This window comes from Nipponia nippon, unplaced genomic scaffold (assembly GCF_047370975.1).
Source record: "Nipponia nippon isolate SJK-2023a ecotype South Korea unplaced genomic scaffold, ASM4737097v1 scaffold_4, whole genome shotgun sequence".
Lineage (NCBI taxonomy): Eukaryota > Metazoa > Chordata > Aves > Pelecaniformes > Threskiornithidae > Nipponia > Nipponia nippon.
In genome coordinates, this window is record NW_028262358.1 from 45,718,014 (window position 1) to 45,741,687 (window position 23,674).

The following is a 23,674-nucleotide window of genomic DNA, read 5'->3' on the forward strand; positions in this document are numbered from 1 at the left end:
TCCCAGAAGCAGGGCCCTCATTGCACTCTCTGGTAGCAGCTTTGCCTGTGGCATGTGAGGGCCCCAAACCTGCAACGCTGCTGCTGCTGCCACCACTCCCTGTTAGAGAGGAACAACACATCGCTTCCCTCCTGTGTGCCCTTAAGAGGTTATGGCTGCAAAGGTGCACCAACTTTCCTGCCATGGATATGCCTACATCTCTCAGAGAATGTGCCTTCAGAAGTTAAGGCTTTAAGAAACCTAAAGCAAGGGGACAATACAGAATGTATTTGCACTTACAACTTCTCCAGACTATCATCAGGCAATTCACAGTTGACCCATCTCTTGTCCATTCTTTGTATTTAACTAGGTACCTTGTGGCTCAAAAGTACACAGCTTCCGTAAGTCCTTAAAAAAAAAAACGCTATTAAAAAAACCCCAATTACTCATCTGTGTAACTCATTTGCATTATATTCTATATGCTGAAAGAATTAGTATTGAAATCTCAAGAAATACACTGTAAGTCCACTGAGAGTAAAGATACATAGTTTTGTTTCCTTCATTTACCGTGAAACCAGCAGCATACAGAACTTCAGCATAGCCATCCTTAAATAGCTTAACTTTTCCTATTTGGAAGAGTATACTTGTTCTTAGTGATAGAGCTTCCTGGTTTTTCCCCGTGTTACCTTCTTTTTCCAAAGTTCTACATTAAGATTCCCTAAAGCTTCAGCATGCATAGCACTTCAGATAGCTGTTATATTTTGGGCTCTATTTTTTCCTTGCTAGCGGTAGAAAAGGCCAGTCAGTGGGAAAGGGTATTAAGAATCTGTGGGAGAGTTACAGGAAGAACATAGGAGACAAGCTCAGCTCTCAGCTGGACTTTTATCTGTCCCTTTACCCAACACTAGTCCTTACAGAAGCCTGTCACTGACTTTCCAGAAGAGAATATATGGGACAAGCAGAAGCCACAGTTTGCATGCAGAGACTGAAGCACCCTGTAATGGAAAACCTGAGATCCCAAAAAAAAAGTACAAGCAGTCAAGGCACTGTGTGTCACTCATTTTATTCCCATATACAAGTTGACACTACACTATTAAATATAGACAATACAGAAGCATTAACAACAAATACTGTTTAAAAACTTTAAAAAACACATATTGCTTCAAGCTTAGATGGTATTTCCCTATAGTTTTTTAAAGTGAATTCAGTGCTAACAATAGCTGAGGCAGCTTCCCATTCAATTGTACCCCTAATTTTATAGGGGATACCATCAAGGTGTTGAGTCAGGCTCCATATATGGCTTTGCTGCTGAGTGCACTAACTGAGCTGGAAAATAAACTGGAACATTCAGGTTACCACACGAGGCCCTCAGATTGCTAGCTTTTGGTCCCTATCGCAGTAAAGGAGAAAAAAAAGTCAGAGAGGCCTTTATAATTCAGTGGCACTGCATTATACCATTAAAAAAAAAATGAGAACAGATACACTTCCCTACATGTTAAAAAATTGATTAAAATGTGCATTTGCTACCTGGATAAAATTCTTACCAAAAATTCAGGTCTGTCCCTCAGTTTTGTTAAGTTTGGCTCTTAAAGTTTAGCTATCACCTTGACTATCTTAGCTTCCAGTGAAAAAGTCTGTAATTCATAGTTGCAAAGATGTGACAGCAGTGACTGAACAGGCATGCTACTGTATTTTACAGGGACATACTTATGTAGTTTTACATTGTAAACACTAGTCTTCACAACACTATAGTTAAATTGCAGCATTACACATTGTAAAAGTCTTGTTTCACTTAGCTTAAGTACTTTCAGAAACAAAAAGGAATAAACAGTTATTTTAATGAAGACTTTGGACAACTGAGTATTTACTGTGTTCTTACAAAGTTCTGCTTCTAAAACAGGAGCGAGAAGTGTTCATCCCTTAACTGAATTCAAGAGTCCATGCAAGACAAAAAGTTTAGAACTTCCTTAATGGATAGGGTGACATTCACTAGGTTTTCCATTTTTTAGTGAGTCCAATTTGATGCAAAACAGCCACCTCCTGTAGGAATCTATGGAATACAATTAAAGCTTTTACACTTGAAAAGTTCCGCTTTCCAAGTCAATTGACTTTCCATTTGTTAACATCAAAACACTAAAATAACAGTTTTCCAGACTTCAGCCTGGCACATGCCAAATATTTTGCATACACAGCTTGCAGTGATCAGAACTATACTATTTCACATAGTCTAAGAAAGCCTACTAGCCTTTTTTTAGTCACATAATGCCCAAATGCAGGAAGGCTACCTGATTTACAGAATAATTTACCCCTCACTTCAGGCATTATATTACTTAAGCCAAGATAGTACCAACATAGCACCCAGGATTATTTTTAGCTACAGACCATTTGAAAAAGCATGACAGTGGCTCACATGACCCGATTAGCATCACTGCCATCTTCTAGCAAATTGTTTTCGTGGGGAACAGCTCTTGACCAGACAAGGATAAGAACTAGATCTTTTCCTCAGTACACAGCAGCCTTGATGCTGTTGAAGATTCTCATGCTCTGTAGAACACCTGAACAAGCCTGTTTGAGATGTTTTAAGTTTGGTACCCAGTATCCAAGGCAGAAGACATTTAAGCCTTCTATAATGATTGGAAAGACCAACATCTAATGGGAGATCCACCTTATCCCAAAATGGGTACTTAAGGCAGGCACATCGTCATCTTGGCGCCTCCACTCTCAGTGGGAAGAGAGAACTGTAGAAGCTGTCTTTGAAAGCATGGCAAGATGAGTCCTGCCCTAGATAATCAAGGAAACTGTTTCATGCGACAAAACGCACCGAGGGCACAGTCCATCTGCTGTAGTTACGTAAAGCCTACAGAGCCTGTGGGCAACAGGAACAGGCGGAGCTTTTAACTGAATAAGGCTGTTAAACACTACTGAGTTAGTGCTTTGATACTGTTGTTCAAAGCTAGGGTGGATTTCTGAATTGAAACAGCATCAGAAGCAACTTAAGCATATTTACAGCAGCTATTTAAAGAGGAAAAGAGCATAAAAGGAAGAGAATCTCATCTGGAATAAAGGCATCCTCTGGAATAGTTTGCCTCAGTTTTGGGCACTGTTTAAAGTTTTAGGAAGTTCTAGCCTGTCGTTTACTTAAAAGTTGGAATACAGTAACTTTGCTGTGTTTAAAACACACTTAATCATACTTCGCATTCCTAGACTTAAAAGCTGCAAGATCTCTAGTAGGTAGCCTGAACGAGAGTTGTCTGTATTTTTATAGCTTTATACTTAACAGGCAGGTAAAAATCAGATTATAATTTCATGGATTCTAGGACATCTTAGTAAAATTAAAATTGAGAGTCATGAAACCTTTACTGATGTAATATGATTAACACTAGGAGGCAGCAGTGCTTGGTCCCTTTGCATGATTACTTTCTTTCAGTAACACTTCCAATCAAACTTTTCACTAAGCATGTAACTCTGTGGTTGCAGTAGTAATTCTAGAGTCCTGCTTACTCACTGAGGTTGTGGAATGAAGCTAAGACTAGTGCAGGTTTCTGCTGCAGAAGTGCAAGTGTGCCTCCTGTGAGAAGGTGTCCAGTCTGTAAAACACAAGCTTCAAAACAGTTAAACTGAGATAACCAACATATGTAACTAACACACAACACATCTCAACAAAACTTTGAAGCTCACAACTACAGCAATAATCTGCCTAAAGCTTAGTTATCAAACAAAAAAAATTAGTTTACAGCAGCTTGAGGGAAAAAAAAGAACACTGAGGATCTCACAAACAGTGACTATCTTACTATGTAGAAGTAGGACCTACAAAGTGAATGTTCAAACTCCATTATGTATTCTTGTTTACTAAAGGTTACCTCTCCTTCTTTCCCTAGCCCTCACCCCCCTGCCCCAGTGGGGAGTTCTGCACCAATTTTGAGAGGCAGAAAGCTTCTCAGGACTTCATCTACAACTTTTTTCAAGTTCAAAACCTTTAACAGTATACTTGTACAATACCACCAAATGGAATGCATATTGCACTCTGACCCCCACTGAGCATCATAGATATTCTTAAGCATTAAAAATAGACTTCACTAGACAGGAGCCAGCCCTCTCCTTCAATAAACTGGCATTTACATGATTAAGCATAGAGCAAGTGTGACCACAAGCTTAATACAGTGGTACAACTTGATACTGGTAGAACAAGCAACTGCTTATTGAGCAGCAGCTATCGGATAATGATTGTCTACATCAGTTATTTGGTACAACAGGCACAGCAACACAGCAAAACAATCCTGTAGCTGTTTCTTGCCCTGAAAATTAGTAGTTTATCCTAATGACCTTAGAATCGGCAATAAAAGTTAGCATCAGCAGATTCACTAATCAAACAAGGTTTTTTTGAAAGTTTCTATATACAGACAATACTTGGTATTTGCCTGCCTAAAGCATCTACATTTATTAGTGCTGTTTACCAGATCCACTGGCTTTCCTGTTGCCTGTCTTAATATACTTATTTTGGTAGAAGTAATAAATAGTACTATAAATGCAAAGGCACCTCCATCACACCTTTAAAGTCTTTCCCCAACATCACCTCCCCATGACTTGGACTTTTAAAATAAGGGACAACAGATTTTTTTTGTAACCAAGATCAAAAAAGTGTTTGCTTTGACTCCCTGTATGCTAAGGTTCCCCCTCCCACCCCAAAACAAGTCAAATGAAGCATTAGAAAGATTCCCAAAAGGGGAATTGTTTAAAAGTCTGGGTAGCTATATCTAAAAGCCTCTTCAAATGTTATGGCTCCAACAATACACCCCACTGTGAGGTAGGTAGCCAAGATAAAAATATTGTAACAAATATTTTAACAGCTGGAAACTCCCTATAAAAACCTTGCATAAGTAGTTTGGTTCCTTGCACCAGTGTCCTGATATGCGTAACTTCTTTTGAAGATGCCTAAAGGAATCCAAATTCACCGAGCTCTTGCTGAGTAGCATCTCATATACTCTGTCATCCAAGGGTTGTCTGGTGGGGAGGGCTTTATTCGCCACGCTTTCTCTGCTTCTGCTGATCGCACTCGCCTCTGAGAAAGCTTCCTTTTCTCCACTTGTCTCCTGTTCTTTGCTCGTAGAGCAGATTCGTGAATCTAAAAGACCAGAGTTAGTATTACAGCAGGAAAACAGCCTAGGAACGCCCCCCCAAGAAAGCTGAGGATCCCTTTATATTTGTCCCAGTACCCATCCCAAAGAAACAGGACTTGCTAGCAAGATTATATTTCCTTCTTTAATTTGTACTACTAACAGAAGAGAAGCACAGAAATTTTTGTGATTTTTTTAATGCCTCAAATTCACACTATTAAAAGATTCCAAAAATCTTGAGCGTTTCTCAGTCTTACTGTGACAAAGACTTCAATTCTCCTATTTCTACCATTTAAATTCTTAAACATCCCTCAATATGCCCAAGCATCCCTTAAAACCTAAGCCACAATAGTAAGACAAATCTCTAGAGACTCCTGACTAGAGACTGAAAAACTTAACTTCGAGAACATGCTGCAGGCACACCTACGTACATTTTCATATTAATAAATTATCTTGTTTTCCCCACATCTAATCTTAAGAGCCAGCTTCTGTGTTTACTGGCTTCTATCTCCAGATTTAAAACCCTGTCTCCCATCTCAATTAGGGGAAAGTAACACCTTTCAAACATTTGAGAAAAGTGACCTAGCCAGGCAGTAAGTAGTCAGTTTCCACTTCAAGAAACATCCTTAGTGACAAAGCACTACATAACTGGAAGTGTTTCACAAGTGTCCTGCCCATTCACTCCAAACTCAAGACCTGATCTTAGGGGTTCTGTGACTGAGTTTCTAGCATAAGAAATGTTAGAAGTCTTAGAAAGTATGAATATCTTGGCTCAAGTCAGGCATCAACCTCTATTAGACTTCAACATAAAGCACCGGTCAACTGTTTCCACCACTGACCAAAGCTTACCAATCCAGTAACAGTATCCGTTATCAGGAAGGGCAGCTTCTTTCAAGAGCTGCAAGGCCCAAGTTCCTCATTTCCCTCAAAGGGTTGCACTGTCCAGGAAGGACAGGACCATGCTTCAAACGCCTTCCAAAACAGCCCATCAGAAGTCAGCTCTGTCTTATACATCAAGAACACCACCCACCTTAATCCTCAGATATCTTGGGTCATAGATTCAGACTCTACATTAGTCTTAAGATAAAGACAAGACACTGGTAGGGATACGTTAATGATTATGTTTTACCAGCCTAGGAGAGTTATAGAAAATAAAGAAATGGGTTGGTTGTAACACTCCAACCTTAGTGTTTGCTAAGCCAGGAAACAGACCCCACTACCGCAGAATCCTGGTGCTGCCCATTAATTTTGTTTGTGCTATTTTGCTAATTTTTACACCAAACTTGCAGTCCATCAGCCATCTGATAAACCATTCTGCTGTCCGCAAAAATGCTTTGTCAAGCATTGGAACAGGCTGCCCAGAGAAGTGGTTGAGTCCCCACCCCGGAGGTATTTAAAAGACGGGTAGATGTGGTGCTTAGGGACATGGTTTAGTGGTGGATTGGCAGTGCCAGGTTAATGGTCGGACTTGATGATCTTAAGGGTCTTTTCCAACCCCAGCGATTCTATGATTCTAAGAAGTTCCCTTCTGGCAACCCACTGAAACAAGCTGCTTGACAGACATTTTAGCAGCAAAGCATTCATACCTTCTCGGTGAGGCTCGTATTCCTAGGGAGCGCCCCAGGAAAAGTCACTCTTTCACAGCACAAGCGCTACCCCAGTGTTTATGTACCTGCCTGCTGTGGGATGCCTGGTGCTAACTGCCTGCTGCTTTTCTCTTGTTTTCATGAAGCTCAGAATGGAGAAATAAATTTAAACAGTCAGTTTTGCTGGTAGCACTGTAACAGCCAGAAACAAGATAGCCAAGTTTTAATCAGAACTTGCAAGTATTACTCAAACATGAGAAGTTTCAAAACAGAGTAACAGTTAAGAGCTATTTGATTTTGACATGTCAAACCTCTTCAGGTTTATTGCTAGAATTTTTTTTTTTTTTAGAATTTATTGCTAGAATCTCCATGCACTCCAAGAGAGGCATCCCTGAGAAGTTTTACCTAGATATTAGATATATGTCTTATCCAGGCACTAAGTAGTCACTGCCCTTTAACAAAACAGAAGCTTTTACTTACTTCATTCGCGGAAGCAGAAGCGCAGACATTGTGAGTTTTCTGGCTTCCAGTATCTGTCTGTCTTTCTCCCCACCCATACAGAGCAAATGGATGTTTGTTCTCCTTTGGTGCATCTGTCTTTTGAGGGCTTTTGGCTGATCTTCGATCATTACGACTGGACAAGGCACTTCGACTTGGACGTCGTCCTGTACGGCTGGTTTTGTCTGCTTCCTTTACAGAAGTGTTTTCTACAGTTTTTTCTTGCTCTTCCCTCTGCTGCTTTTCTTGATCTTCTCTTTCTTTCTCTAAAGAAAAAAAAAGTTATGCTTTAAGCTCCCAATGACAACATAGTAATGTCTGATTTGCACAGCCTCTCTTAATACATCATTGAAGCTGTGCTTTTTTTAGAAACGGAAGAAGTCATTACTTCCTTAGCGACAGATGTATACCTTGCTTAAATGCCTTCATTCTTTCTTTAGTGACTACAGTATTTCCAAGCCCATCCCTCTGTACATCAGCTTTCACATACTTAAACATGCCTTTCGCTAGTGAGGCTACAGATAACAGATAGCTCCAGGCAGTATTTTAAAGACTGTTTCCAGTGATCATCTGTCTTCACTATTTCATGCTTCCATCTTTCAGACAGCAAACATATGGGCTGCTGAACGCCATGTAGATGCTGCCAGCCAGTCAGAGATGAAGTCTGATAAGAGTATGTGCAATATTAAATACCTAATATTATAAGCTTCCACTGAAAGAAAAAAAGTGATTCATTTTCAAGCTCCCTGATTATACATACATCTTTATTATGGTTTTCTGTTTATGGAGGAGAGGGGAGTATGAAGCAAAGACTTACAAAGTGATAGACATCACCCTTGCTATCCGTTCTGTGAAGCATGTTTTACATTTAAAGCACCACACTCTATAGGCAATACTCTCCAAGGCTCATTTCCCCCACACAGGCTTTTTAAACCTTCTGTAAGAAGGGTCCAGCATTTGTCCTCCAGGCATTGAGTATGTAGAGTAGGGTTTGTGAGGGAGAATTTAAAGTCTGTATCATTGTTAGTTTGCAGATGTAGACCAACACTGAAGGCTGAATCAGCATTAAGACATTAAATAATAAAAACACAGGGGAAAAAACTGTTCCCTAAGATCCAATCTTCTTGCATTATAGAGCTATGGAGGAACTAGTTTTCCTTTCTTTGTGGTGCCTCACAGCTAGCAATTCTTGATGTTTCCTGCATACTACTTCTCACATACAAAAGTTTGGGTCTTAGACATCAGATGAAGGAAGCCATATCTGGTATAACACTGTAATACTTCGTAAATCTAAGAGAAAGGCTGGTAAAGTAAGAAAGGCTGTAAGTAAGCCTTACAATAAGGTCATAAGTTGTTTTGAACAAGTCTGTTTTAACACATCATTAAATATAGTCAAGTGAATGACCACGGATAATAATTACTGACTGGAAAAGAATGGCCAAAAAATTTTCTCACCTTTGAGATCTGTGAGGTGTTACAGACTGGTGATGAGAGGTCTTGAACTATTCTGTTAATACTAACCTAATATCTTTATCAGTGATCTGGATGAGGGGATCAAGTGCACCCTCAGTAAGTTTGCAGACGACACCAAGCTGGGCAGGAGTGTTGACCTGCTGGAGGGCAGGAAGGCCCTGCAGAGGGACCTGGACAGGCTGGATCAATGGGCCAAGGCCACCTGTATGAGGTTCAACAAGGCTCAGTGCCGGGTCCTGCACTTGGGTCACAACCACCCCACACAACACTACAGGCTTGGGGAGGAGTGGCTGGAGAGCTGCTCAGAGGAAAGGGACCTGGGGGTGTTGGTCAACAGCCAGCTGAATATGAGCCAGCAGTGTGCCCAGGTGGCCAAGAGGGCCAATGGCATCCTGGCTTGTATCAGAAACAGTGTGGCCAGCAGGACCAGGGAAGTGATGGTTCCCCTGTACTCGGCACTGGTGAGGCCACACCTCGAGTACTGGGTTCAGTTTTGGGCCCCTCACTACAAGAAGGACATCGAGGCACTGGAGTGTGTCCAAAGAAGGGCAACGAAGTTGGTGAAGGGTCTGGAGCACGAGACTTATGAGAAGCTGAGGGAGCTGGGATTGTTTGGTCTGGAGAAGAGGAGGCTGAGGGGAGACCTTATTGCTCTCCACAACTACCTGAAAGGGGGCTGTAGTGAGGTGGGGGTTGGTCTCTTCTCCCAAGTAAGAAGCAACAGGACAAGAGGAAACAGCCTCAAGTTGCACCAGGGAAAGTTTAGGTTGGATATTAGGAAAAACTTCTTCACCAAAAGGGCAGTCAGGCACTGGAACAGGCTGCCCAGGGAAGTGGTTGAGTCCCCATCCCTGGAGGTATTGAAAAGACATGTAGACATGGTGCTTAGGGACATGGCTTAGTGGCAGACCTGGCAGTGCTAGGTTAATGGTTGGACTCAATGATCTTAAGGGTCTTTTCCAACCTAAAGAATTCTGTGATTCTCTTGTGACTTTTAGGCCAACCACGCCTTTTATACAAAAGGCAACTAAAGCCTTTTATTAACCTAACAGCACAGCAGGCCATTAGACACTTGAAGAGAATCACTTACTACCTTTGAGCATTAGGTGCTGCCTTCTGGTAGACACACACAGTGATACATTCAAAGTCTATGATGTACACATGCTGAACTTGCAAGTTTGCTGTCACACCATCTATTTCTGGTTGTGCTAGGAGCCAGCTGCAAAATACCTCTGTTCCAAGTCTCAGCGCTTTCAGCCCCCACCAGTACATGCTGGTGTGTACAGAGGGAATTCCTCCGCTGGTGTAGAAGTAGTAAAGCTTGCTTACAGATTGAGAGGTTGACCACAAAAAACTAGAACAAATTTTACCTAAGTGTCTTCATTAAAAGTAGAAGGGTTTGCCAACCCTATGACACAACAGCAATCATTCTTGCTAATTGCTGTGATTTAGCTAGTCAAGCAAGTACATGCCTCATCTGACACTGCTTTAATTTCATTTCTGCATCCATCCAGCTCTGATGAAATGGAAGTTACCTGCCTGGCACACTGGTTAAGCATCCAGTTAAGTATCCATTTACTCTTGCACTCACTTTGCACTTGTAGGGTAAAGACATGAAGACTTGCCACACGCCCCAGCGTTCCCATAAGGCGAGCCTCATGCTCTCTCTCTTGCTAGCTGTTAGTCTTGCCAGCACATTTTCTACTTGCTGCCAGCCAGCAGAGAGGCCCTGGTGCTGGGCCCTGTTCAGGCTAGCCTATACACACACACGCCTTCCAAGGTGTGCAGGTGCAGCATTCAGCTACAGATAGTACTGCAGTACAGCTGAGTATTTGGTTAAGAGTAGCCAGCGGTGTTAAAGTATTTGGCGCAATATTTGTTAAGAATTCAGTTGAGTGTCCCCACAAAACAACCAAGAAGAGCAGTCAAGGCCAAAGGAGCAAGAAGTGAGAACAGAGTGAGAACAAAAAAAAAAAAAAGGCCAGATGAATTTCACATATCTAAATATTGGGTGCACAAAGTTTCAGTCATTAGCGCCAAGGCTGGATAGAGCAAGCAGCAGTGACCTCAATGTGGTAAGACCTGCTTTGCATTGTGTCCTGGGCTCTGGGACATACAGCTTCACCTCTAACAAGGCAGCTCATTTATCACAGCCACAACAGGCAGCACAGAGCTATCCCCTTGCAAAATATTACCCATGCATCTCTACACAGCCCACTCCTAAGAAAGGACTGGCTAGGTCCCCTTCTGTGTAAGAGAGGCCATTATCAGAAGGAAGCACTGTTTTGAGAACATAAAACACTGACAGGGGACATACTGCTGTCAATTCTGAAACAGGAGTGCTTTTATTTTGGGAGGCTGTTCCATCCTCTGTTCAAAGGAAAATGGCATCTTCCTTCTCTACAAAGGAGGATGGAGCAACACGGAGTTCTTGAGCAGCAGAGGTGGCATTTAGAGACTTAAAAAAAACCAGGAAAGCAAGGACTCTGCAATTACATGGATACTCTAGCTTTAAGATACTACTTCAAGGCAACAGCCATGCCTGGGGATGCTGCTCACTAGGACATAGTTCCAGCTGGTGCAGAAGTGATTGAGCCAGCTTGTCCCAAAATAGCAATAAAAGCATATGGGTAAATGGCACGCAGAGTCCTGCACACAGTCTTACAGTAAATGCTGTATGCCAGAGCGTACTAGAGCACCTTATGAGCACCTGCTATTGGAGCAGGTATTTCAGTGAATTCACTCCTACAGTGCATTTATACAGAACTCGGTCGGTAAAGGCACAAGGCAGATCTCTAACAGTTATTTAAGCCTTTTATTTAAAACTATAGTTTGTATCCAAGGCATTTCGTTAGGCACCCCTTTTCACAGGAAGGTAGAAAAGCAGCAGTTGATAGCAGGGAAGGAGTTAGACCCAGCTGCTCAGGGAGCCCGACCACCAGCAACACCTACCCATCTCCTTCCCATGCAGCATGCCAGCTCCAGCAGACACAGGAAACTGAACTGACTGGCTGCAGCATTACAGGGATTAAACAGGAGAGGGGAAAAAGCTAGGAACATTTAAAACTGCATCACGGATGCTAAGCAGAGCACACTGGACAGGAGGGGATTAAGTGCTTAGCAGGCAGAACAAGGCTGCCAGGCCCACCCAATATGGCTGTTGAAAGCTCCTGCCCAGAAGAGGTCACTTAACCTTGCTGCATTGCCCAGCCTGCATAACAGCTCCCCTCCCGGGCTCAAGCAGGAGAAGCTCAAGTGGAGCTTCTCTCCTTCCCACAGTACTGCATGCCCTACGGGGCAGACCGGAATCCCGTTTCAAAGGCTCTGCTGACTTATTAGAAGTATCAACAACCTTCTGATTAGACCCACAGGCCCTAGGGATCAACAGTATTATGTCTACATAAAGATGTTTGCTGCTTCCTCAGGTTCAGGAGAAGCACTTTGTGCTTAAATGCCATGGGCAGAATCCCGAGTTTCCTGCTTTAGTACAAACACCTCTCCAAACAGGGCAGGTCTCCAAGGGGGCATATACTCAGTTGTGGGTATGAACCAACTACGGCTGTGTAGAAAGTGGTTACTACAGCTGAAACATTGCAACATCATTGCTTCAAGACAGATCTTGTATGAGGCAGTATTGGAGCAACCACCAACACAGCAGTTCAGAGTTGATTATATTCACATAAGCATCATCTGCAGCAGAGTTCAGAAAGCAGTGACTGGCTTGGCTTGATAGCAAAGCTTGTTTCAAACCAAAAAAAAAATGGGAGCAACTTTGAATCACAGTACTATAAACCCCTAAACCGACACTGTTGCCTTCTTCCCCCACCACAAGCTACTCCTTCCCATGTTTTGGGCCAGCAAATACACCTGCAACATCACGGCAGACAAAATCAGGGAACAAGTTTGAAACTTGATCTTCTGAGTTGCACTAATCCAGATCAGTCACTTTCCATCTACTGTGTGGCAACTGCTTTGATACCAGCTTGTCACTGCTGTCATTTAAGACCCTTGCATAAAAATGCTGAAGGCAAAATTGCAATCAGGATTGAAAGATGCCTTCATCCTGCATGTGTGTGCAGCAGTATCATTTCACAAGCAACAGGTCTGACAGCAGTGCTGCTGCCAAGACCTCCCGTCTTTCACTTACCAGCCCACTGGGTTCTGTTGACAGTTTTGAGGATGTGTCAACTAGACTAGTTGATTAGGTCAAGATTTTGTTGGATTATGTTTAACACACCTCTGTGCCTGGGCACATTCTACAGAACAGTCCCACAAACAGTTCCTGCAAGTGCAGGGCCAGAAGGAATTAACCTGAAGTTGCCACCAAGCACGCCTTCGTATCACTCAGATGCAGCTTAAACATGAGATAGCAGGTAGGACAATCTCATTTTGTCACTGTATCTCAGGTGTTCACCTTGGTAGTACTTTAGACCAACACCACTAAACCTTAAAGTCAAGCTGCATACATCGGCTTTCTCTACACACTCCAGAAGCATTTACAAATGGCTTTACAAATGCCTACAGGCTCATCTTAATGAGGGAAAGAAGCAACAGTGGCCACAAACACCATTACAAACCAGCTTTACCTCAGATACTAGGCAGTATCAGTGCTGGCCAAACATACTTGGCCACAAGCACTGTCAGTACCACTCAGCCAGAGATCAGGGTCCCCACAGAACAGAGGGAAGCAGCAGTAGCCAGGTAACAACCAGGATGCCGCAGCGTGTGGGTGGATGTCAGAGTCAGAAGACAAAAGATGTCATCAGCACGAGCACACTCAGCTACCCCCACAGCACTTCAGTGTAATTAAGTTCTTCCAGAAAAAAGCAGTTGAATAATGGAAGATTCACAGAGTGGTAGTTTCTATGTTATCTCCTCTGCATGCTTTAATTAGCCAGCAACTAAGCAAAAGAAAAATACATCCTTGTAATTGTCCAATACCAAATGAGTTGCTTGCTTACATATTAGTGCACACACTACTACACAGTAAATTTCCACTTAATCCAGCTGCCTAAGCAGAGTTTTCAGCCCTTTTGCTAAGGACTTGCAAAGCTCTTAAATACTGGCAGAACTTAGAAAAACATTTATCCTAAGCCACTTGGCAAAGAAATGCATGTTAGGTAGAGATTTTTCTCCCCTTAAGTGTAAAATAGCAAGGACCTAATAGAACATTAGGTATTCCCTTACAGCAGCCATGGCAAAGTTGCCTCAGTTACAGAGGCACGATTGCCCCAGACCCCATAGATTGACAGGCCACTGTTGCCCCACAGTCCCTTTGCCACTGGGATACAGTAAGCAAGGACACAACTCTGCATGCGCTGGGTAGTCACACACGCCATCACTGACCACAGAAAGTGGCCGCATGAGCAGCATATCCACAGCTATCAAGGTTTTATCTACTGCCAAAACTGACCCTACCAGAATCAGGCTACCAAGTAACTCCAGCCAGATCTCTTCACAGAAAGGAGTCAGGGAGAGCAGCAGGGAGCAGGCCAAGGACCATGCAGAGTGCCCTGGCCAGCAGCCTCTAAGCCTTGGCAACTGCCAGTCCCATCGAGAATGTAGCAGGCTACCTGCTCCACCCCACTGGCTCAATGAGCAGAAGAATGAAATTCTGGTCCCTACCACAACTGCCCAAGACTGGCACGTGTTCAGACTCCATCAGAAAAGGTGGAAGTGCCAAGTTCTGAGTGCAGCTTCAACAGCTTCCACCCTCCTCTCGCTGGAAGCCAAGCCTTTAGACTGCCCATCAGAACACATCGCCTTTTCCCATGCAACCAGTCCCTCCTCTTTTGCAGTCCCTGAGTGCTTCTCACCAAGATGCTGCATACTTACTTCTTCTGCACGTACTCCCCAGTCTAACTTCCTCAAGGCCTGCTTGAGGAAAGCAAGATTAGACCCACTAATACTTTGTTACGTACTGGGTAACTGGGGCGCTTCCATCACTGCGCAGCTTTGGAGATGTGGCGTGTGTTACCCTGGCAGCCAGCGGCTGTGCGCACCCCCATGGGGGGCTGGGTACCACGGGCCCACCCAGCCACGAGGACTACCGCTCACTGCAAAACCCCAGGTCACTAGCATGCTCTGAAGCAGCAGGCCTCTTGAACAGAGGACAGCATGGCTAAAGCTTTTGTGGAACACGGTATTCTTAAGGACAATGAATGTGGTTTAGCCTTGAATATCAGAATACAGATAATTCTGGTAAGCTCAGGCCCCAAGGGACATTGAAACAGATTAATTAGTCTCCCCACTCCAAACAAGCAGGTCTAGCCCCAGAACAACCCCCAGGCAGCACGAGGCTTAACTGAACAGTTCTCCAGGATCTTCCCTGCTGCTGTGCAACAGATATGCAGCCAATTCAAAAGACATTGCAAAACACCAATGAATGGCTGCCAGATAAAAGTTTTCTTTCATTATAAGAGATGATATCCTATAGCGTAAAAAAAAAAATACCAACTTTGGAAGCTTGATGGTGTTGTTACCTGTCTACACACTCTGCACAGTTAATTCTTGAGACATCAAAAGGTGAGATACACTAGAAGAGAGCAAAGTACCATTAGCTCTGCACCTGCTCAAGGCTATGGAGTTACCTGCACTCAGCTACAAACCCAAGACCAAACCTCAGGTAGCGTTAAAAACCAAGCGTCGGGCTGAGACAGGTTACGCGTGCAGATCCTGGAAAGCACTCGCGTTAAGTGCCGGTCGCTGGCACACAGTCCAACTTACTGCCACCGCTTTTTGCCAGAGACGCTGCTTGTATCACGGCAGAGATGCTCCGCTCCCATGGCAACAGTTTACATAAGCGGCTGTGACTCAGGGGGAGCGTTCCCAACGCTTGGCTCTTTAAAGAGACGCCTCCGATGCCGCAGCTGCGGCTTCTCCGCAGGCCTAGCCAGGACCGGGTTAACGGCACTTCGTTGCCTTCGCTCGGCAAGGGCGAGCGCCTGGGAAAGGCACCGGGCCTCGGTGTCGAGAGGAGAGGTTTCACCCCGAGCCCTCGCTGCTCTGCTTTGCCCACGCCCCTGGGCCGGGGGCCAGCGGGAAGCCTCGCACGCCTCCCGTCCGCCCCAGGCGAACCCCGACTCCCGCTTTCCTCGGCGCCGGCCCTGCACCACCACCGTCCCCCCTCCGCCACCGCCCGGGCCGGGCCCCTGCGGGCACCCCCGCCCCGACGAGCGAAGGGGGTCCGGGCGCCGCCGAGGAGCCCGCAGCGGCAGCCCGCACCTCTCCGGGGCCGCCCGGACGGAGCCATCTTTGACGCCCCCCGCAGAGGCGGCAGCACGGCCCCGCCGGAGGGGAGCCGGGGCTCAGACCGCAGGCCTGCGCCCCCGAGCTCACCGGACCCCCCCCCCCCCCCCCCGCCGCCATCACCCCCGCTCCGTACCGGGGCTGGCCCGTCCCGCCTCGCTCGGCGCCGCCGCCTCCTCCTCCTCCTGCGCGGCCGCGGGGCTGCCGGCGCCCGGTGGCGAGGGCGACCCGGCGGTGCTGCCGCCGCCGCCGCTGCCGCCGCTGTCCTGCTCCCAGCCGTCCCACAGCCAGGGCCGGTGCGCCTGCTCCAGCAGGCGGCGGCTGAGGCGGTAGCGCAGCAGCTCCAGGTAGCAGGCGCCGCACGACTCCCACTTGGGCTCCTTGAACCGCTTCATGTACTCCGTCTTCACGCGTCGCGCCGGCACCACCATGGCGGGGCCGGGAGCCGCGGTCCTCCGCGTCCTCCGCCTCCTCCGCCGCCGCCGGGACCCGCCGCCGGCCGGGCCCGCCCCCTCCCGCTGCAACGTTTAAATCCAAACAGCGGCGCCCGGCCCCGCCCCCGCCCGCCCCGCGCCAATCGCGGCGCGCCCCCGCCCCCGCCCTCCTCCCCCCCCCCCAAACCGCCACCGCCGCGCTGGCGTCACGGCGCGCGCGGGCCCGTCACGCGGGGATGCCGCGGGGGGGCGAGGTGAAGTGAAGCGACATTAAAGCGCCATGCCGTGCGACGCAATGGAAACGAAACGGGGCGAGGGCGGCCGCGAGGCCGGGGCGCGGGGCCCCGCAGTGGGGGTGCTGGAGCCCCGGCAGCGGCTTGAGGCGGGACAGCGCAGCCCTGCTGCTGCCGGGGGACATTGAAACCCACCGGGTACGCGCGGTGCGTCAGCGCGAATGCGCTGGCAACGGCAGCTCCTTTTTCGTGCGACACCGCGGCAGGGCCAACCGCTGCTTTAGGCTCCGTTTCTGACAGGCGAAAAGGCAGGGGGCCTGCGGGGGGGGGGGGGGGGCAGAGGCGACTGCAGCGACAGGGACCCCTCTCCGTTTTGCGTTAATCTGCTTTAAAAATCCGTCCGTCCGTCCGTCCGTCCCGCGCCGGAACAGGATTTGCCTCATCCAGCCCTGCGTCAGGCGGCCTCTGCAGGCGGCCTTCGCCCCCCGCTCGCCGGCGCCCAGGCCCGGCCGCGCTGGCGCAGCCCCCCCGCCTCTCCCCCGGCCCCCGGCGGTTTCGGGGTATCTCCTGCCCTCTCCCACAGGCCGCGCTTAGGGCCTCGCACCCGCATCCCGCCCCTGGCGGCACGGTGGGCCCGGGGCGGGCGGCTGCCGTGCCCTCGCCGCCGCACCGCGCAGACGGAGCCGGCGAGGCCCCCTCGCCCAGCCCCGGCCCCTGGCGGCGGGTGGCACGGGCCCCGCGTGGGGGGCGGCGAGCCCGCCCTCCCCCCGCAGCGCCCCGCGGGGCTCCGCGCAGCCGCGCTCCGGCCGCCGCTCCGACACACGGGGGCACTGACGGATTTTCAGAAACGGTTGTAGGAAGCTACCTTTTTTTTTTTTTTTTAATAAGGAGGGAAGCAGTATTTTTTCCTTGCCTTGCCTTGTGCCTCCCCTGACTGGCACAAACGAAAAAATGCAAGCCGACGCGGATACCCGGGATGGAAAACACTGGCCCAGCCTGTTCAGTGTAACAAAAGTGATGGTGGCTTTAACGTGAGGGGACGGTGCTTATACACCGCACCTCTGCCTGTGCAGCAGGTTGATGCAATCCCTGATACAGCTACTATAACCAAACTGGTTTCGTTTAATCGATGCTCAGGCCGAGCAGAGTATAGCTCTCGGTGTTTGCATGGACCGGTTGAGGCTTTGCAAGCCGGTGGTGCCCTGGGGTGAGGGAGGGGGGTGCAGACATTGCCTGACCTTTGCAGAAGCACTGGGGTATGTCCTTCCAGCCCTCACAGCTCCCCAGCCCTTGCAGTTACGGCAACAGCCCCGTGAGAGCAGGACGTTGGGGAAATCCAGGGTCGCCCCCTGCAATTCAGGAAAATGGAATCAGGAGAGGCCAATTGCACCGGCGTCCAGGGCCTGGTGCCGCAGGCAGGCGCATCGTACAGCTGCGTTCATAAACCTATTAAGCTCGATTTTAAAACCAGTTAGATCTTCTCCAGCTCCTTTCGGCTCTGCCGCTGTGCTCGGGGGTAGGCAGCAACGGAGCTACAAGGGAGCGGAGCCTGGGCAGCGTACCTACCGGGAAGACAGGCACAGAAACAGCACCCCTGACATGCCAGCCGTCACACAACAGCTTCAAAAACGAGTGAGGAACTCCTTCTGAGAGCACCTTCTCGCCATGCTGTGCTGTGCGTGGTGCCCTATCCCAGGCAGATGTCCAGGAGCCTTGCCTACACGCTTCGCTGGAAGAAAACCAGGCAGATGCAGCAGTTTTCCCCCTCTCAGTGCTACCCCAGGGATTACATTTGGGAGCTGCCTCGCTCATTCGTTATCCCCACTGAGGGCTCCGGTGGCAGCTGGGCTGTCCCCACTGCCTTCTCCCGTTGCCCTTAGTGGTACCCCTGTGGTCCCACTGCGCTCCAGCCGCGCCCTCAGCACCACCTGCTGTAACGGGGGGCGTTTCTTGGAAAATAAGAGGGGACAATTGGTATGAAAATACCTGTAACAGAGGACGGCACTAGAGAATGCTGCTGTAGCAGTGCTGGCTAGAGAGGAGAACAGATTACTCCCCAATTAGTTGGGGCTCTGGTTTCTTACTCTGGTATTCTGCTCAGTCTATGTGAGCAGGTTACATTAGCGGATTTCATATAAATGGGCAAGGTCTGCGGTTTGCAGCATTTGCTTTCCATCTAGAAAATGTTATTTTGTATGAAGTCTCATTTTGAGCCAACCTGCAAAGTATTAGCCTGGCAGTTGTGGTTATGAAAGGCTGCTGTGGTTCCCAGGTATCAATTTAGGGCAACATTTGTTTACGGCTTTTCCTTCCCAAAGAACTTCTGTCCCCAGTTTAGGAAGACACAGCTGTATCAGAGGTACACGGGTACTCTGATGGCTCCCCTTCCTGACAGAGAAAAAAGAGTTCACCTTTTGCACGGCCAAACTTCTCCTGGGGTGCCCGTAAACCTGCCACCCAGTCATTAACCCATGTCTCGGCCGTCACACGTGAAGTGCCAGAACCACAAACACCAGATCCTGGCACGCAGTCTGTCAGTTCCCATTTTCTGTGGTTTTTTTCCCTGAACTCTGCACTCTTCAGAGCAGGCATCTACTCTTCATATCAGCCTGCAAGGTGTCGGCACTTCGTGAATAACCTGGTATTGTTAGTAGCTGCCTCCACACATCCTCTTCGTTGTACTGTACTGGGTTTAGGGCCTCTATCCCTTGCTGGCATGAAAACAAGTGCCCAGCCGCCCGTGTGCTATGAGGCAAGCTACACCTTCACACTCCCGCTCCAGTTTCTCCTTCTTAGCGCATCCCTCCCACCCGACGGATTGCACATACATCCCACAGTGCCGGGCGGATTGGCAGCAGCTGGGCTTGGAAAATGACTGGGGACCATTTGTATAAAAAGACCTGTAACAGAAGCATGCAGAGACACCCAGCAACGCTGGTGTTGCAAATCACACATTACCTGAGGCTGATGCAAGCAGCAGCGGTGGCTGCCAGGCACATTCCCCACGGCCTGCCACAATCGATCTTCAGCTTTACAGTGCAGGAACCGCCAGGCAACAGGAGCCAGTGTCCCTCCGGGCCAGCCACCGTCCCAAACCGGCTCCAGAGCACATTCGGCAGCTCTGGGAGAGGATGCTGAGACGTCCTGGGTGAAGGACAACTCCTCCCTCACCCCTCCAGCGAGAGCCAAGCGGCTCCGTATGTGCCAGATGAGAATCATTCCCTGTCCTCAACGCAGTGGCTCTGGATGTTCTCAGCGTAGCTGTATAAACATTATTATTTTTTTAATCCTAATGAGTTTTGGCTTCAATACCTCGTGGCAGAGACTTCCATGGGCTGAGAGTAGCCAGTTATTAAATGATTCCTGAATGAGGAACTACAATATTTATGATGCCAGTACTAATACTAGAATTTCCTCCCTTGCATATTTTGCTGGGATTTTTCCTTCATTAAAAAATGAAATAAAGACACCGCTTGAAATTCTAAACACGCTTTTTCCTTTGAAAGCACTTTTCCCCTGAGGATCTTAGTTATGACTCTTAATCTCGATTATTGCTCTCCTACAGGTAGCAAACCAGGTGCCCAGGTAAGTCGAGCGTTTCAGACGGGATCAATGGCAGACGACTGATCAATGCCAAACCCCGTAAGTCCCCATTTCCTCCGCTCCCTCCATTTGAGTGGGAGCACCAGAGCTTCTCTCTAGTGAGGAGAGCAGCCTGGCCCGGGAAACAGTGTTACTTCTGTCTGAAATAACCACAGCAAAGTCAACAGTAGGGAGAGAACTTGATTTTTATGCAAAAGGTAGCAGTAAACAAAAAAGAAGCACGTATGTTATCTTGCAGAGTGCGGTCACAGAAAGACGCAGGGTAATTGCGTGAGGTAGTTTACACACGGTTTTGACTTGCAGTCTTTTGCAATTGCACCTTTCTGTGGCTCTGGGCAATAAGGGGGGACAGCGGACAGTTTGTATGTAGTAGGAGTGGAAAATTACATGTCAACACAGCTTTCAGATCGGCAGACTGGCTTCCAGCCAGAACAGGAGCTGTCATGATCTGAAATTGGGCTGCTGAGCTATCGCTTGGGTGAAGTCTGGGGGAGAGAAGAAACAGGGAAAAGAAAGAAGCTGTTTCTCATGGAGAACTGTGTTTTTAAAGCAATTAACAGCATAAAATCCAAACGAGCAAGAACCTTTTGCCAGGCAGGGGAAAAACACAGGCTTCCTAGACCTGTGAAACTCTGCCTTCACCTACATCAGTGAAGCTCTGCCAAATACTAGGGGTAGCTGTCCCAGTCACCTCACAAAACAAGCCATCGCGCTGTTAATAGAAGCCTGGGTAATCCTGCAGATGCGGGGGCTTTGGTTTCACGGGCTATTATCCCTTTTAGGTCTGCACCAGCTGCCCACAGGGTAACACTGTCATGAGAGAAGGATCAGAAGAGCCGGTTCAAATGCCCTGCGGGGCAGGTTAGCCAGCGGCAGCGCACTTGGCTGCAAAAGTCCCCCAGAACTGCCTGATGCTGTTATCCAGAGCTCTGGGAAATTTGGTCATGGCCAGGATGGGCTGCAACCTGCCAGGGAAGCCCTGCAACCCCGCTTCCAGCAGCTCTGAGCACAAATCCTGTTACATGTGCAAATCTCACATTTTTCTTGGAGCAACTCGAAGCTTTTCACCGTTACAGCTCTGAGTGGCTGTGCCTCCAAGCACCCACGGCAGCACAGTTTACAGCAACCTCAGCAGCTCCTCCAAGCCTTGCTGATGGTCCATGCTCTGCATGCACCTCTCTAAGAGATGTAACTCCTGGGGCTGTGTGCTAGGGATGTGTTCCCAGGAGCAGGGAGAGACATCTCCCACTGCCCGGTGTCCTCTGGCTGCTGCAGCAGCAAGCCCTGGACTGGGCATGCAGCAAAGCTGGCTCTTCACCACGTGATGTGAACACAGCTCAGCTCCCAGCTTAAAAATTGCTGCCATGGGCAACGAACAAGGCCCCTGCTGGTATCAGTCTTTTTTTTCCCCCTTTCTTTTCTTCCTGGCTCCTGCTCCTTAAGGTTGCAAGGTTGCACACCATTGCTGACAGGTCAAGGGGATCCGAACAAGGCAACAGGTCTTCGGGCCAGCAGTAACGGGGTACTTGTTAAGGTGCTGCCCCCAGCAACCCATTTGCAAGCTGCCTAATCAGGCTGAGAAAAATCCAAGCTTACATGCCAGCCAAGGGAGAGGCAGGAGAGTCGGGAGAGATTCCTTACCTGCTCTCTTTTTATCTCCTGCTTGAGCAGCCCCAGTGACCAGCAGCCTGGCCGGCGAGCCTGGGTCGCTGCCTGGCTGTTGCCCCTCCCATGGCCAAAGCGAGGAACCGGCTTCCAGCTGTGCAGCTCCCCATGGGCAGTGCAGGGGACCCCGCTCGCGGCTACACACTTGCATGTGTGTTTTCCGTGAGGGATGTGGTGTGGGTTTCTCCAGAGGCGGGCACAGGTCAGCAGGAGCAGCGGGGAGTGGGCGCGGATAGAGGTGGCTGCTTGCTCGCCCCGCACTGCCCCACCACATCCCTTCTTCCCAAGTGGCCAGTATGAATGGGGCGTAACTCCAGATTCAGCTGCTTCCTGAAAATGCACGTGTATTCGCTTGCCATCTCCAACCTAGGGCTCTTCTAAAGGCTTAGGGCCGCTTTTCCCAGTGTGAATGCACCCCCCTCACACACTGCCTTCCCCCTTCCCAACAGCCAGCCTCTCTCCCTCCAGCAAATTAACCCTCGTTCCCCTATGTTGTCCATCAGATTTGCTTGCGTCCCCCTGCTCAGTGCAGGCTGCCCACTTGCCTTCCTTTCCGACAGAGCAAAATGTGTTTCTTCACAGCTGGACTGTCGCGGGTGGACCCAGGAGCTAGCACCTCTCATGGATTTCCTGGGTCTAGTCCTGCTCCAGAAAACCACCTCTGGACTTTCTCATGCCTCTAGGCCCTTCTAGCTCGTTCCTGTATCTCTCTCCCTCTGAGGTGCAGCACGGGGGCAAGTAGGAGGAGCTGGCCCAGCGTTGGTGGGGATGTGCTGATTTACTCTTGCAGGGAAGGGACTGGTCCCAGGTCTGTGCCCAGTTCCGAGGCTTTCCTCACGAAAAAGGGCAGATTTGGTTCAACATTCTGGATCGTGCTGTAGGGACAGGCACTCTAGCCATGCTGAGAAGGCAGGAGGGGTGCTGGAAGGCAGTTTCCATGTATGTGTCCCCTGTCTTGGTCCTGTCTGCCTTCCCTCAACCCCCATTTTGCTTTCTTCCTCTCCGCCTGACCAGCCCTGCTCCACACTGTCAGCCTGGCCACATCCCCACCAGGAACGGGGAGAGAAGCTGGAGAGGGGATGGGAGGTGAAACACTGTGGGAACCTGCAGCCACCTCTCCGTCTCCATGCTTAAAGCGGATAGTTCAAAACAACGAAACCCAGCCTGGGAATGTCTGGGTTCTGAATGTCTGTCAGAAATAACTTGTGTTATTTCTGAAGTTCCCCTGAAATAAAGGACAAGCAGGAATCGAGGCAGTTCTCCATGTGGAGGGATCTGACTTCCATAAAACAATCATCAAAGCAGAACTGGATCATGCTCCAAGTGGCAGAGCCCAACACTTTCACTTGCAACGTGCAAGATGTTATCAAGTTCGTGGTCTCAGTAACACCTACAGGATGCCGCATCCCTGAGCCAAGGCAGGAGGCAGCCTGTGTGCAGCCATGCAGGGAGAGGCAGGTGGTGGAGCAGTATCTGAGCACACACGCTTCCTCCAGCCTTATCACAAGCTCAGAATGCTGCACAGAGCTGTTCCCGGCTCGTACGCCCATCCCTCTGGAGCTCTGGGGCAGCAATCCAGCCACTGGTTGGGATTACTTTTACTGTCGTTCCTGTTTGTATTCCTTTTTTCAATCCCAGGCACGTCTTCCTCTTTTCCTCTCACCCCTGGACTGCAGCAGGGCACCCAAGAGGCTGGGTGCGGCATTTGACACAAGCAAGGGACTACAAATCTCTGACATGGGCTGGCCACCTCTGAGAGCACAGTGAATCTCTGTCACTGGGAGAACACAAATTTTGGGGGAGAAATGGAGGCACCTGTGCTGTAACCTGCTTCCCATCTC

The 23,674-nt window shown here is 48.6% G+C and overlaps 1 protein-coding gene across 1 annotated transcript; it reads right to left on the minus strand.

The window, feature by feature from the left end:
* Positions 1–1,025: 1,025 nt before the first annotated feature.
* CCSAP (centriole, cilia and spindle associated protein) lies at positions 1,026–16,401 on the minus strand. The gene is made up of 3 exons (XM_087774685.1): positions 16,035–16,401; positions 7,160–7,443; positions 1,026–5,101 (listed from the first exon to the last, which is right to left on the minus strand). Exons 1-3 carry the CDS (start codon positions 16,327–16,329, stop codon positions 4,928–4,930), a joined length of 753 nt encoding a protein of 250 aa, XP_087630811.1. The 5' UTR covers positions 16,330–16,401; the 3' UTR covers positions 1,026–4,927.
* Between the last annotated feature and the right edge of the window lie 7,273 nt (positions 16,402–23,674).

Coding starts and splice junctions, on each gene's coding strand:
- CCSAP (XM_087774685.1), bottom strand. CDS start 16,329: ATGGTGGTGCCGGCGCGACGCGTGAAGACGGAGTACATGAAGCGGTTC. Junction 7,444..16,034: donor GGCGGGACGGGCCAGCCCCG/GTACGGAGCGGG, acceptor TTTTTTCTTTAG/AGAAAGAAAGAGAAGATCAA. Junction 5,102..7,159: donor CTTCTGCTTCCGCGAATGAA/GTAAGTAAAAGC, acceptor CTGGTCTTTTAG/ATTCACGAATCTGCTCTACG.